We start from the raw sequence: 15,288 nt of genomic DNA on the forward strand, positions 1-15,288 counted from the left end.
TGCCATGAGTTATTCATTCATGTAAAAATCTCAGGTGAGCGGTTAATCCGTAAATCGGATAAACCACACGCGAATAATCGAGGGTCTACTGTAATGCCTTTATATGAGTTTTAGACACGATGTGGGAATGTGGCCTAACGGTGAGCATCTGCTTGCCCTCGCCACTGACTCAGACGAGGCATGCCCACCGCACACCCGCAGAGCAGGCTGATTGCTCATAATTGCCTGCTGTGTAAACTAGGAAACGTGACTCATCTCAGTTGCATGTTCGCCACCAATTGCAATACGGGAAGCATAATTTACACGTAAATTTAATAGCAGAGGCTTGAAGTAATTGTGCACAGAGAACGTCATGTCCAACCAAAACACTCTGTATATACAAAAATGCGAATGCTGCTGTTTTGTCCTTTACAAAACCATGTAACCGGTGGCACACCCGGGGAAGCGACGTACATAGAGAAGGAAGGCGCAAGCAAAACTGAGCTTGCACGCAGCGGCGTACGTTTTCACAGGGGGCGGGGAAAGAGGTGGGATTCATAGGGGGGGTGGCCACACACGAGGCACGGGAGGCTTTCGAGATGATCTGGATACTGAATATTGATACCCCACGCACTCGAATGGAGCAACCTGATGCATCGCTCGAGAATGTTAACATGATTATGTTAACTTAATTGCTGTTAGCTATCCAGTTTCAAACGTTTAATCGTATTGAGAAATCATATACTTTTGCATTTTTAAACATCACATCAGGCATATTCGGTAACAAACATAACATTGATAATAATAATTAATAAAATAATAGGGTTTCTCCCCTTTTTTCTGGCAACAAAACTGAAACCTTTTACAAGGAATCATGTGTGCATTAACCACAATACTTGTGGTCAAAATGCAAAAAAAACACTGATAATATATGCATTGTCCTTGCAACTGAAAGACAATGCACTATCAAAGTAATGAGGGCTCGGGGTAAGCAGCTACATCATTAGACCTCCTTTGTCTTTGAGCTGTACGCCTTTTGGCGTCCTCTGGTCTAGCACCAATTGAGACGAGGCTCAAAAGAAAGCCGTCTCTAGTGTGGACCAATCAGTTTCAAGGACAATGCATATATTATCAGTGTTCTAGATTTGAAGCTTTCGTGACTGCAAGGATTCATATTCTTAGGTTTTTTTCGGTAAAGTCACGTAGGTAAAACATTAAAATTAATGAAAGTAAAATAAAATAAAAATCACGACGTTTCGGAGGCAACACAAGTCTCCGTCATCAGGTGGGACCGTCACAGCCAGATTTGCTGCATCAAGTGAGGCAATGATTCAAGATGTAATCCCTTAAAAGCAAGTTGAGGGGGGAGGAGAGGGGGGGGGAGCTCATCAGAATGTGGTAGCCAATGAATGGAACGTATCGGGAGGGAGGGGGGCGGGGCTCAAAGACGGCACGACGTGCCACGTAGAACACATCAGGAGGGGGAGGGGGGGCGGGGCCAAAAGAATGCACGACGTGGTACACGAGAGTCGGCGGCGTGGATGTGGTTGTGCGCAAGCAACTACTGCTGCACACGCCAACGCATTGGACAGAGAGGGGGAGGGGAGGCCAAAAGAGAGTGTGGGGTGCAAGTGTACGTGGACATGTGTGTGTACAAGCACCTGTTGATACACATGATAGAAAAGAACGAAAATGCCCATGTTTATACCAGTGCTGGCTGAACAATGAAGAAAGTACTGTTAAACACTGGGGATGTTAACACTCGGTAAAGTGAGCCCATGGCATTTCTGACCAACACCACCTGACCGGTGAATTAAGACATGTACATCGGGCCCTCAGGATGAACGGATAATCTGACTGCACTATCCGCCAAGCTGTTTCTCCCACCACACAGAAACAGCCACATGAAACTCCGACCAAAACTATCACGTTACCATACATAGCAGGCGTGACCAAAAAGATCTCCAAAATTCTAAACAAACATAAGATCCAAGTCCGATTCAGTACGGTGCATGAAATCCGTGATCTGATTCCATCTACACTATGAGATCTCTTTTACCAGTGGCAAAATATAATGGTAGGTTTTTACCCTTTTAACTGGTACAAAACTGACACCTTTATTCAAGGCATCATGTTTGCAATGCAAACATGATGCCTGATTCCATCTGTGAAGGATGTCGTTCCTGACTTACAGTATCCTGGAGTCTACAAATTGAGTTGCATTTGTGGTGATTGCTACATTGGAGAAACGAAACGTCATGTTTCTGATCGTGTCCGCGAGCACAAGTCAGATCTGAAACACGGCAGAACTGATTCTTCGGCCGTTGCCGATCATTGCTACAACTCGGTGGGCTCTCATGAAATTGTCTTTTCCGAGACCAAGGTTCTCTGCAAACCTCCTGGCTACCATCAAAGGTTTGTACACGAAGCCATACAAATATACAAACACAGACATAATTTCAACCGTGATGATGGGTACAAACTTAGTAATCATTGGAAAGATGTTATCAACCACGCAAAAAAGACTTAATTACACTTTTTTGGACCATCTTATCTGACAGGCACTATTTTACTTTACTTTACCGAGTGTTAACATCCCCAGTGTTTAACAGTACTCTCTTCATTGTTCAGCCAGCACTGGTATAAACATGGGCATTTTCGTTCTTTTCTATCATGTGTATCAACAGGTGCTTGTACACACACATGTCCACGTACACTTGCACCCCACACTCTCTTTTGGCCTCTCCTCCCCCTCTCTGTCCAATGCGTTGGCGTGTGCAGCAGTAGTTGCTTGCGCACAACCACGTCCACGCCGCCGACTCTCGTGTACCACGTCGTGCATTCTTTTGGCCCCGCCCCCCCTCCCCCTCCCGATGCGTTCTACGTGGCACGTCGTGCCGTCTTTGAGCCCCGCCCCCCTCCCTCCCGATACGTTCCATTCATTGGCTACCACATTCTGATGAGCTCCCCCCCCTCTCCTCCCCCCTCACCTTGCTTTTAAGGGATTACATCTTGAATCATCGCCTCACTTGATGCAGCAAATCTGGCTGTGACTGTCCCACCTGATAACGGAGACTTGTGTTGCCTCCGAAACGTCGTGATTTTTATTTTATTTTACTTTCATTAATTTTAATGTTTTACTTATCAGAGTGTGTTTTTGTTTGCATTTTGACCACAAGTATTGTGGTTAATGCACACATGATTCCTCGTGTAATAAAGGACTCTTTCACTGTGTCTGTCTCCGTTGTCCTTTATTTGGGTTCTTACAACTTGTCCCACACGGCCCTCGCTCAGAGCCTCCCCGCTTGGCAGCTCGACACCTGCCGTCGCTCCCGTAGCCTTTCCCCACTCCGATGCAGCTCCGCTGCAGGCTTTCTTGTGCAGTCTTTCAGCTGCTCTCGCTGCAGCTCCACCGCTGCCCTCCGTTCCACCCGTGCCCGGTCACCGCTGACCGACGGTGCCGAGTCTCACCACGTGGCGATCTCGCCACTCTCCACCTTCTGCCCTGCGTGGCCTCACCCTGTCTTTATTCCCACACTCTCTCCTCGTCTCTTCCGGTTACCGCCCTTAAGAGCTCACCCCTCTCCCCCACGTGACCTAACCCCTCCCCCCCCGTGACGTCATATCCGCGAGGCCGTTTACGCCCGCATTACACTTGTAAAAAGGTTTCAGTTTTGTTTCCAGAAAAAAGTATATTTTGTTACTGGCAAAGGAGGTCTAATGATGAACTAATTAATAAAACCAAGTGTTTCAAATCCCTTGTCTGCTGTGCAGGTGTAGTGAGTCCAACTGAGTCGCAGACGTTATCTTGGGAGCAACACTATTCATTCACATAACAGCACGAACATAACACAACCTACGCCCAGGTCTAGAATCCTCATCTAACCACGCTACGGCAGAACTAGACACGGTTCGCTATCCCGGTCCGGACCACAAGCTGGGCCCCGGACCGCGTGGCTAGAGGCTTCTTCTCCCTGACGTGGATCTTCGAACACCAACACTTGAAGAACCCCGAGCTCCTCACGGAGCTCTCGTTATATGCTCCCGGGCTGGGGCTGGCTCCGCCCTTAGCTCCGCCCACCTTCCAGGCTCCTCGAGCTCCTTCTCGAATGTTCCCGAGAGCTCTCCGGGACCACGTGACCGCCCCTCGGTCCCCATCCATCGGTGCCCCCCCTCCAGTATCGTCCGGTCACGTGACAACAGGTTAGCCAGAGCATCATGCCCCAGAGTAACCCTGGCTGGCTGATGCTCCCTCTCGCTCCCTCACTGGGAGCCGGCACCGCACACTGCTCGCGGTGCCTCCGCGCTAACCGGCGCTCACCCAACCACCGCTAGTGTTGGTACTGCAGCCCGCAACCCGGGCTGCCCGCAATGACATTACCGGCCGTGACTTCGCAAGTCCCCGCACCACACAGTGACAGGTACAGTCACTACACAGGCAACATATTATAGCAAAGCCTAATGATGATGTAGTGCTTGAGACACGCGTCACGCGCTGGGTCTGTATGCGTGCATGTGGCGGACAGTGAGGGCAAACGAGGACACAGGGCGCTGATTAACTAACCGTTGTTGTTGTACAAATTAAGGTGGTGTGATAGTTAAGGGGGCCGCAGGTGGCCGGGGGTAATTGAGGACGCAGGGCGTTAATTGGACGAGAGGGGCTGTTGTCCGAGATTGGCGCCGGCGTATCTGGAATAACAATGCCACGTGGCACCGGGGGCTGGGGGCGAGTGGCGTCGCGGGGGATGACTTAATTAATTAGGGGTAATTGGTTCGGGGATAAAGGGTGAGATGGTGGAGTGAAACGGGGGTTGGTGCCTGGGACAAGAGACGAACGGATGGAGAGACGGAGCAGCGGATAGAGAGAGTACAGCATAGGGTAGCAGTGGATAGAGAGAGTACAGTATAAGGTAGCAGTGGATAGAGAGAGTACAGCATAGGGTAGCAGTGGATAGAGCGAGTACAGTGTAGGGTAGCAGCGGAGTAACGGAAGCATCAGTGGAGAGAGAGACGACGGAGAGTTACGACGGAGTGAGACGACGGAGAGTTACAACGGAGTGGGACGACGGAGTTAATAGTGAGCAGCCGAGCTGGAGAGAGAGAGAGCGGAGAGGAGAGTCGCCGGAGGAGCCGAGGGGAGTGAGCGAGGGCAGCGGAGCGCAGCGAGCGAGCGGAGGAACATTGAGTGATGTTGACGGAGAGTTGTGGGTTGGAATATACGGAGGAACATTGAGCGGTGTTGACGGGAGAAATGTGGAACTATATGATTGAATAAAGAACCGAGGAAAGACAAGAAGCTGTCGTGTCGGTACGAGCACTACAATAATAACAAAAAAGCTCGCTAGGTCGGAGCAAAGAAACAAATAGAAAAAGACAAAACATTTTTTAGGAAATGTCTTAATTGCCAACTACTGTAGTAGTAGTAGTAGTAATAATAAAGCGCTCTTTATAACAACACATGGCGTACACGACACAACATGGAAGTGGAGAACAACAGCAACGACAACAACAACAAGATCGCTTTCTACGGTGCACGCATCGCGTTCGGTCAGAGCCACCGATGGGGTCCACCGCCCTCACCTGCGCCGTGGCTGTGGTTGCGGGCGGCGTTGAGACGGCGGCGTTTTGAGGATCGACCCAAACCACGCGGGCCGAGGCCTCACACCTCACGGCCAGCCTCTGCCCGACCTCCACAGTCACCTCGCTCGCGTTGGGGCTCACGCGTGGAAGATCCAGAGCACAGCAGCAGCAGCCTGAATATCGGCAATGAGAAGACCTATTATAAAGGCCCCGGCGTTCCGTTTGTCCGTCAACTACATTTTCAGAGCCGTTCAGAAGGCCTGAATCAAAAAGTTATAGAAAGTGGACCCCTCCCCCTCACCGGATGTGGGGATAAAAAGTTGATCCAATAGGGTTCCAAAAATGTTATTTTGTAGGCATATATGCCTACACACCCTACATACAATAGTCAGTCGTATCTACTACACACCCTACATACAATAGAGTCAGTAGTATCCACTACACACCCTACATACTATAGAGTCAGTAGTATCTACTACACACCCTACATACAATAGTCATACATACAACCGAGTCAGTAGTGTCTACTACACACCCTACATACAATAGAGTCAGTAGTATCTACTACACACACTACACACAATAGAGTCAGTAGTATCTACTACACACCCTACACACAATAGAGTCAGTAGTATCTACTACACACCCTACACACTATAGAGTCAGTAGTATCTACTATACACCCTACATACTATAGAGTCAGTAGTATCTACTACACACCCTACACACAATAGAGTCAGTAGTATCTACTATACACCCTACATACTATAGAGTCAGTAGTGTCTACTACACACCCTACATACAATAGAGTCAGTAGTATCTACTACACACCCTACACACAATAGAGTCAGTAGTATCTACTACACATCCTACATACAATAGAGTCAGTAGTATCTACTACACACCCTACATACACTAGAGTCAGTAGTATCTACTACACACCCTACACACAATAGAGTCAGTAGTATCTACCAGAGGTGTGGACTCGAGTCATGTGACTTGGACTCGAGTCAGACTCGAGTCATGAATTTGATGACTTGCGACTCGACTTGGACTTGCATAACAATGACTTTGTCCCACCTATGAGATGTGGACTCGAGTCATGTGACTTGGACTCGAGTCAGACTCGAGTCATGAATTTGATGACTTGCGACTCGACTTGGACTTGCATAACAATGACTTTGTCCCACCTCTGGTATCTACTACACACCCTACATACTATAGAGTTAGTAGTATCTACTACACACTCTACACACAATAGAGTCAGTTGTATCTACTACACCCTACATACAATAGAGTCAGTAGTATCTACTACACACACTACACACTATAGAGTCAGTAGTATCTACTACACACCCTACACACAATAGAGTCAGTAGCATCTACTACACACCCTACACACAATAGAGTCAGTAGCATCTACTACACACCCTACACACTATAGAGTCAGTAGTATCTACTACACACCCTACACACTATAGAGTCAGTAGTATCTACTACACACCCTACACACTATAGAGTCAGTAGTATCTACTATACACCCTACATACTATAGAGTCAGTAGTATCTACTACACACCCTACACACAATAGAGTAAGTAGTATCTACTACACACCCTACATACAATAGAGTCAGTAGTATCTACTACACCCTACATACAATAGAGTCAGTAGTATCTACTACACATCCTACATACAATAGAGTCAGTAGTATCTACTACACACCCTACACACAATAGAGTCAGTAGTAACCACTACACACCCGACATACAATAAGAGTCAGTAGTATCTACTACACATCCTACATACAATAGAGTCAGTAGTATCTACTACACACCCTACACACAATAGAGTCAGTAGTAACCACTACACACCCTACATACAATAAGAGTCAGTAGTATATACTACACACCCTACACACAATAGAGTCAGTAGTATATACTACACACCCTACACACAATAGAGTCAGTAGTATCTACTACACCCTACATACAATAGAGTCAGTAGTATCTACTACACATCCTACATGCAATAGAGTCAGTAGTATCTACTACACCCTACACACAATAGAGTCAGTAGTATCTACTACACACCCTGCACACAATAGAGTCAGTAGTAACCACTACACACCCGACATACAATAAGAGTCAGTAGTGTCTACTACACACCCTACACACAATAGAGTCAGTAGTATCTACTACACACCCTACATACTATAGAGTTAGTAGTATCTACTACACACCCTACATACAAGAGTCAGTAGTATCTACTACACACCCTACACACAATAGAGTCAGTAGTGTCTACTACACACCCTACATACAAGAGTCAGTAGTATCTACTACACACCCTACATACAATAGAGTCAGTAGTATCTACTACCAGAGGTGTGGACTCGAGTCATGTGACTTGGACTCGAGTCAGACTCGAGTCATGAATTTGATGACTTGCGACTCGACTTGGACTTGCATAACAATGACTTTGTCCCACCTATGAGATGTGGACTCGAGTCATGTGACTTGGACTCGAGTCAGACTCGAGTCATGAATTTGATGACTTGCGACTCGACTTGGACTTGCATAACAATGACTTTGTCCCACCTCTGTCTACTACACATCCTACATACAATAGAGTCAGTAGTATCTACTACACACCCGACACACAATAGAGTCAGTAGTAACCACTACACACCCGACATACAATAAAAGTCAGTAGTGTCTACTACACACCCTACATACAATAGAGTCAGTAGTATCTACTACACACCCTACATACTATAGAGTCAGTAGTGTCTACTACACACCCTACATACAATAGAGTCAGTAGTGTCTACTACACACCCTACATACAATAGAGTCAGTAGTATCTACTACACACCCTACACACAATAGAGTCAGTAGTGTCTACTACACACCCTACATACAATAGAGTCAGTAGTATCTACTACACACCCTACATACAATAGAGTCAGTAGTATCTACTACTACACCCTACATACAATAGTCAGTAGTATCTACTACACACCCTACACACAATAGAGTCAGTAGTATCTACTACTACACCCTACATACAATAGTCAGTAGTATCTACTACACACCCTACATACTATAGAGTCAGTAGTATCTACTACACACCCTACATACAGTAAAGTCAGTAGTATCTACTACACACCCTACATACTATAGAGTCAGTAGTATCTGCAGACATTTGGAGGGGGCGATGCGCCGAGAAGCCTTCTGCAGGAGCTATACATTAAGGCGGCCATAGGCTGCCGAAATTCTAGTGACTTTAACGGTGTGCGTTCATTTATTTGCGAATTTGCATCAAGAGCTGGCGTTTTGCAGGTCATGTGACTCCGCATAGATGTATTTGAATTCTTTATGCCACTTTAGGGGAGACATTTCTCTGAAATAGAAATAAAGAAAGTACTCTAGTAGGGCCTCCTCCACTTTTGCTGGCACCACAAGGCACACATGATGACGTCAGAGATCAGTCGATGTTGTCTAGAGTGGATTAGAGTTGGAGGCACTACCTCGCTGGCATGAAAAAGGGACATTGTCCAAAACGTCGCCTATTATAAACGTTTCCGATGAAGGCCACAACACAGTGTTGTGGAAAAAGGTTCTGAGTCTTTTTGTTATTTCGTTTTGGGCACCACTGCCAATTCAAGTAGCATCACACAATACTTCGCTTTTTTTCATATTAATCATTCTCATTTGTCCACAGAAATTGGACATTTTCAGGACTCCTTCCTGATCTGTTAAATGTTTAGCCAGTCCTTTTCGAAAACTGCGTGTGAGGAAACCGAGATACCCACAAGAACCCATGCTTAAAAGAGGATGACACCACCACCACCACACACATAGCCTGTAGTCATGTTTAAAAACTATCCTGAATCCCTACAGGAACTTTTTTTTTAATTGCATTGTGTCAGGAAATTGTTCTCAAAAGAAATAAACAATTATAATTAACATCCCTGTTCATGCACCAGCCAGACCTGTACAATTCCACATTTGAGACATACACCACCAACACACTCGGACATGTATGGTGCAGCACTCATCTTGTCAACAGGAAGCTACATACCCAGAATAATGGAGGCCAGCAATATATGTAGGCCGAACATCATGGTCACGATGAAATCCAAAGTAAAGAGTGACGCTGTTAAGACACAGACACACACAGGGCAGAGAGGATTTCAACAAAACACGGCCATGGAATGCTGCTCACAGAGACAATAAACTTGTAAACTGGGATTGTTTCCAGATGCTGCCGTGGTGTGATGGGTTGTGCACTGGACTTGCAACTCAGAGGCCGCCTGTCCAATCTCCCACGGTGCAAGTTTCTTCAAGCCTCTGTCCACCTAGCAGTTATAAATGGGAACGCCACAGTTAATCGATCGGTAGGTCGCATGTAGTGGGGGTAAAGTATGGGTAGGTTTCACCTCTTTCAAGTCGTCTGGCTAGCATGGAAGACTAGACCACATATCCTCTAGAAGGGGCTGTCTAGAGGAGGCCCTTCTGCCAGAAGTGACTTGACCCAGTGATGTTGAGACAACTTTAACCTCACGGGTTCACCAATGGCTCGTAGGTTGTGACATTCGACACCAGGCTACTGACCGAGTGTGCCTCCTTAAACGAAATACCGTTTTCTGAAGGCCCATTATGAAGTTAAGCTGGCTCAAACTGAATGGTAACATTATCTGTATTAAGTATGTTGTTTATTTTAACCACAGTGAAAACACCCTTCGGGACCTGTCTCATGAGTTAATAACTAAAATAGATATAACGACAGATTAAATAGATTAACAAATTAACTGCTGGCCGGAATTAAATCAAATGTCAATGATAACTTCGCTAAAATAGTGGCACAGTGATCAGCGAACCGTGCTATGAACCCAAGCGAATCGCGTTCGATTCCCGATCAGGGCTAACAAACACCACGGGCGAGAGAAACATTGGCCAAGTGTCCTGTCGCCTCCCACACCTCCATTCACCACCACGCATGTAGCACCTTAACATCTGCAGTGAGCAGATGAACAATTATTGCCCGTGTCGTCGGTCTCTGAGACCAGGCGACCCCTTGGATGATGGCAGCGGCATAAGTGAGGGCTGCATCCCACGCCTAAAGCGTGATACAGCAGCAGCAGCCGCAGCATTTCCAACATCACATTCTACTTGGCATCGTCTCGCACAGGCAGAAACAGCGCGCCCAACAACTTCACCATTGTCACCTACGATTCAACATATCGAAGGTGACGTTTCGGGCAATGGTCCATCTATCGTGGCCGAGAGGCGGCGGGCGTGCATTACGCGTGGCTGATGCACAGCGGGACGCATCGTTCGGCTGCGCGTGGAATCGACGAACGGGCGGAGGAGGCGGCTTGTCAGTGGCCGCCGAGTGGTTGATCCGAGCGGAGCGAACTCTTCGTTCACACGGCAGGCGTTGGGGGGGGGGGGTGCCGAATTATCGTCGTAGCAAAAGTAGCTACTACATGTGTAGTAGCTACATGTGTAGTAGCTACGGGCCCCGCACTTTCAAGGGCCCCGCGCTAAATGCTTTCAAGCTATCAATTCCGGCTCAGTGATTCTGCACTTGCTCTATTACTATAGTACTATACCGCCTTAGAACAACTGGGTGTTTAAGGTTAGCAATTTGTCGTATTACATGCTTGTATAGCAAATAAAAAAATACAATTACTTTACTGTGCAAGTAAAACAATTGTATTTTAATATTTATGTTTTTTAAAATGTAGGGTCCCTTTATAACAACATTTGCTACAGGCCCCGCACCGAGCTACATCCGTGCAATTCGCGCGACTCACTTTGTTGGTCTCGACCAGGTGGGGGAGGGATAACCTGCGGTTCCAGGACCACCACCGTCTCGCATTTACACACACACACGTATATATTGCGGCTCTTGAAATATCTTTACTTTTTAAATGGAATTTGGGATAAAAAAAATGCCTCTTCTTGTTATTTTAGTTGCGGCCCCCTGGGTCTCGACTGATCCCCGTGGCCTCGGCTCGCTTATCGTGCCCCCTCTCTGCGTAGCATTTCTTTGTTGACGAGCATCTCTTCGTTAGAACCCAAGCTCAACTCCACCCCACCCACCCACCCAGCCCGCTCGCTCCTTAAACAATGCGTCCCCTGCAGTGGTGCCGGAAAACGCTTACCTGGATTTCCCCCCCCAAAACGTGGAGGGAATTGAACAGCAGTCGAGGGATTCGTCGCGCGCTTGTCCGAGGCCCAAGCTCGTCCGCGTCCCAGTGTAAGCGTCTCGTGTGTTTATAACATCCGTTCTCGAGGCTCAAGCTCAGCGATTTGGCCCGTTTAAGTCTCCTCCCCGTGCATATGTGGAACACATGTCGTGAGCAAGATTCCCCCTCCACTCGCTGAGACCCCCCCCACTATTAGTTAACTGGAGGAGAAAGAGAGGGAAAAAATGCAGTGCGTTCAGGAAAACTTTGCAAACGGATGCTGAGATGTAAAAGTTGCACACACCAACAACAGCCAGCCATTCGCCAATACGTGGCGGGGACGTCACCAGCGCGCTTGTGCCAGACTAGGTGCAATGTTGAGGCCACGTGGAGTGTCGAAGGCTTGCTGCTGACAGGAGGTCACGGTAAAGACCCAGGTACCGTGGGTTGACTGACTGAGATGGTTTGGCAGATGCACACCAGCTGTGCTCCCCACTGTGCGAACTTACCGAGCGTCGCTCCTCTGCCCTCCGTTGTTGTTGGAGGGCGACTTGGCCCAGCTGCTTACCGGTCTTCGGAAAGTACACTCAGCTCCACGTCCTCCTGTACACCGCATCGCTCCATCTCTTCTCTAGACCGTGCCACGCCCGTTTAGCCCCCTCGATCCGGCCGAACAAAAGCTGTTTGGGCATGCGGTGGCTGGACATGCGGGCGACGTGACTCAGCCACCGCAGCCTTGCCTGCCGGATTGTATCACCGATGCGACTTCGTCCAAATCTCTCACAAATCTGCGAGCTCCTCACACGATCCAGCCTAGTTAAACCCAGAATAGATTTTAGGCAGGCCAGCCTGAATGCTTCAAACCGGCGCAGATGTTCCTTCAGATGGGTCCACGTTTATCAAGCACAGAGAGGGAGGGCACGACTGTGGAGGAGAAGACCCGGAGCTTCGTATGGAGCGATAGGCCAGGTAGCTTCCACACGGCGTTACGCAGCTGATGAAAAGATAATCCAGCTCGACTGATTTGGAATGAGACGTCTGCTGCCAAACCGAAACTAGTCATGAGCACACTGTCCAGGTATGAGAACACCTCCACTCTCTCTACAACTGCCTCATCACTCGTGGGGAGTTGAGGCGGCGGAGTGTTTAAACTGTCTTGCAAATATGTCTCATTTTAATGAAATTTGCAGGGTTTAAGTTTGAATTATGGTTTAAAAAATAGTGACACATTAAAATTAACATTTGATAGAACTAACATATCCAACATTTTTGTTTAGTTTTTTTTATATTGCTAATTTGTCTTTTTTTATTGAGCAGGGATATTATTTCATGCCGCATGGAGTAGTGCATATATCAAAGAGGCCAAGTGGATGCCAGCAAAGGATAGCAAAAGAGGCAAGAATTCAATCACTTAAAATGCTTGCTGGATCCATGCTTCAATATGTCAATAGACCGGATGATGTCCAGGGTTCATCAAAAGACACTGCTCGTCAGTCTCCAATTGATAAAGCTGATTCTTCTAATGCTAGCATGCATTCTGCAGAAGAGCAAGGAGTGAAAATCTAATATTTTGTAGCAGAAGAGCAAAGAGTGGAAATGGCAGAATTTGAAGCAGAAGAGCAAGGAATGGAAATTGAAGAATTTGAAGCAGAAGAGAGTGCTGAAAGTGACTCTAGCCATTGTATGTAAATGAGATGAGTCACGTTAAGGAGAAAGATTTGCTAATTTTACGTGACGTTTCTCTCTGGGAGATACCAGTTCCAGATCATTTTTGGGTTGAAATCAGCAAAAGGGTGAAGTGCTTCTTTCCAGAACAAAGACGGGCCTTTCAGTGTCGCGGCAAGGCAAGATGCACAAGCAAAGGGAGATGTGCGCCAGCTTGCAAAAGAGTGGTTTTACAAGGTGATGCCAAATGGTGAAAAAATTCTGCGGTCATGGATGGTTTACTCACGCGTCAGCGAGAATTGATACTGTTTTTGCTGCCGACTGTTTGCCGTTAAGTGCTACAGATACGACATCCACATTTGTGACTGGGTTTCAGAAGTGGTGGAAACTGAGCCCGAAAGTGCATAACCATGAGACATCCGAAGAGCACCTGCGTCGCCTTGAAAAGTGGAAAACATTGGCAGCAGGACTGAGGCTGCGCAAAACCATTGACGCCGAAACTATTGCTTTTATGGAAATGGCGAAGAAAAAGTGGAGGGACATCTTGCACAGATTGCTTGATATCACATTGTTTCTTGCCAAGCAGAATCTGGCATTCCATGGCCACAAGGAAGACGAATCTTCATTGAATAAACGGAACTTTCTTGAGATGGTTAAGATGCTTTCAAAATATGATCCAGTGCTGAAAGAGCACCGAATGAGATTAAAGCGGAGCACATGTAAACTTAAAGTATCAGTCTCTTATCTTGCACCAAAAACTCAGAATGAGTTTATAAGTGCCCTGGCAAATCATGTGAAGGAGAAGCTTGTCATGGACATAAAGTCTGCGAAGAACTTTGGGATCATGTTCGACAGCACACCTGACATATCACATACTGATCAGATGTCCGAAGTGATCAGATATGTAAAAATAAACAATAGGAAAGTTGAAGTGAAAGAAGTATTTCTAGGATTGTTCCCTTTAAGGGGGAAAAAAGCTGCTGACCTCAATTCTGATATTCTTAAAAACTGGAAAGTGACGGACTGGACATCATGATGTGCAGCGCTCAAGGTTACGATAATGCTGCCACTATGGCTGGAATCCATGGAGGCGTACAAGCCATTGTTAAGGGAAAGAACAAGAAAGCTATTTTTAATGGATGTGTGGATCATTCGCTTAACTTGTGCGGTCAGCACTTTTGCTGAAAATGCATCGCGTGTGACATTTTTTGGAATTCTTGAGACAATGTTTTTTTCTTTGCTGCTTTCACTTATCGATGGGATGTGTTAATTGACCATACTGGATTGCCAGTGAAAAGGCTATCAACAACACACGCTGGAGTGCTCATCATGCTGCAGTTAAGCCAGTTAAAGAAAAATTTGATAAGTTTGTGGCGGCGATTGAAGCTCTTTGTGATCCACATAGAAAATTGGACACAAGAGGAGCAGCACAAGGTATTTTGCCTGCTCTCTGTGATTAACTTTTCTGTGCTACCCGTACTTATGGTGCGATGTACTTGAGGAAGTTAATCTTACACAGCAATACATGCAGACTGAGGGCTTAACTCTCGACAAGGTGGTGAAAAAGCGAGAGGCGCTAAGACTTTTTCCAGAACAAGGAGCAGACACCTGGAGCATGCAATTGAACAGGCGCTTTTAAAATCAGACGAATATGAAATAGCAGTAGAGAGAAGAGCCAGGTTCAAGATGAGGATGGCAGGGGAGCAGGCAAACGATACTTGACTCACTCTGCAAGAAGAAAATAAGAGGGCGATGCTTGAGTGCATTGAGCGCTTTCATTCTGAACTCCAGATCAGATCAAGAGCCATCAAGGAAGTAGCAGCCATGTTTGAGGCTGTTCAAGCGAAGAGTCTCATATCTGCCATA

At 46.7% G+C, this 15,288-nt stretch overlaps 1 protein-coding gene across 1 annotated transcript in view; it reads right to left on the bottom strand.

The window, feature by feature from the left end:
- The window catches only part of LOC144720142 (platelet-derived growth factor receptor alpha-like), a 52,192-nt gene that overhangs the window by 33,505 nt on the left and 3,399 nt on the right, over window positions 1–15,288 (bottom strand). Inside the window, 4 exon segments of the mRNA XM_078596649.1 lie at window positions 5,560–5,732; window positions 9,645–9,692; window positions 9,695–9,719; window positions 10,871–11,092. Of these exon segments, the coding sequence (XP_078452775.1) occupies window positions 5,560–5,732; window positions 9,645–9,692; window positions 9,695–9,719; window positions 10,871–11,092 (468 nt within the window).

This window comes from Lampetra planeri, chromosome 7, assembly GCF_965212315.1.
Source record: "Lampetra planeri chromosome 7, kcLamPlan1.2.h2, whole genome shotgun sequence".
Classification (NCBI taxonomy): domain Eukaryota; kingdom Metazoa; phylum Chordata; class Hyperoartia; order Petromyzontiformes; family Petromyzontidae; genus Lampetra; species Lampetra planeri.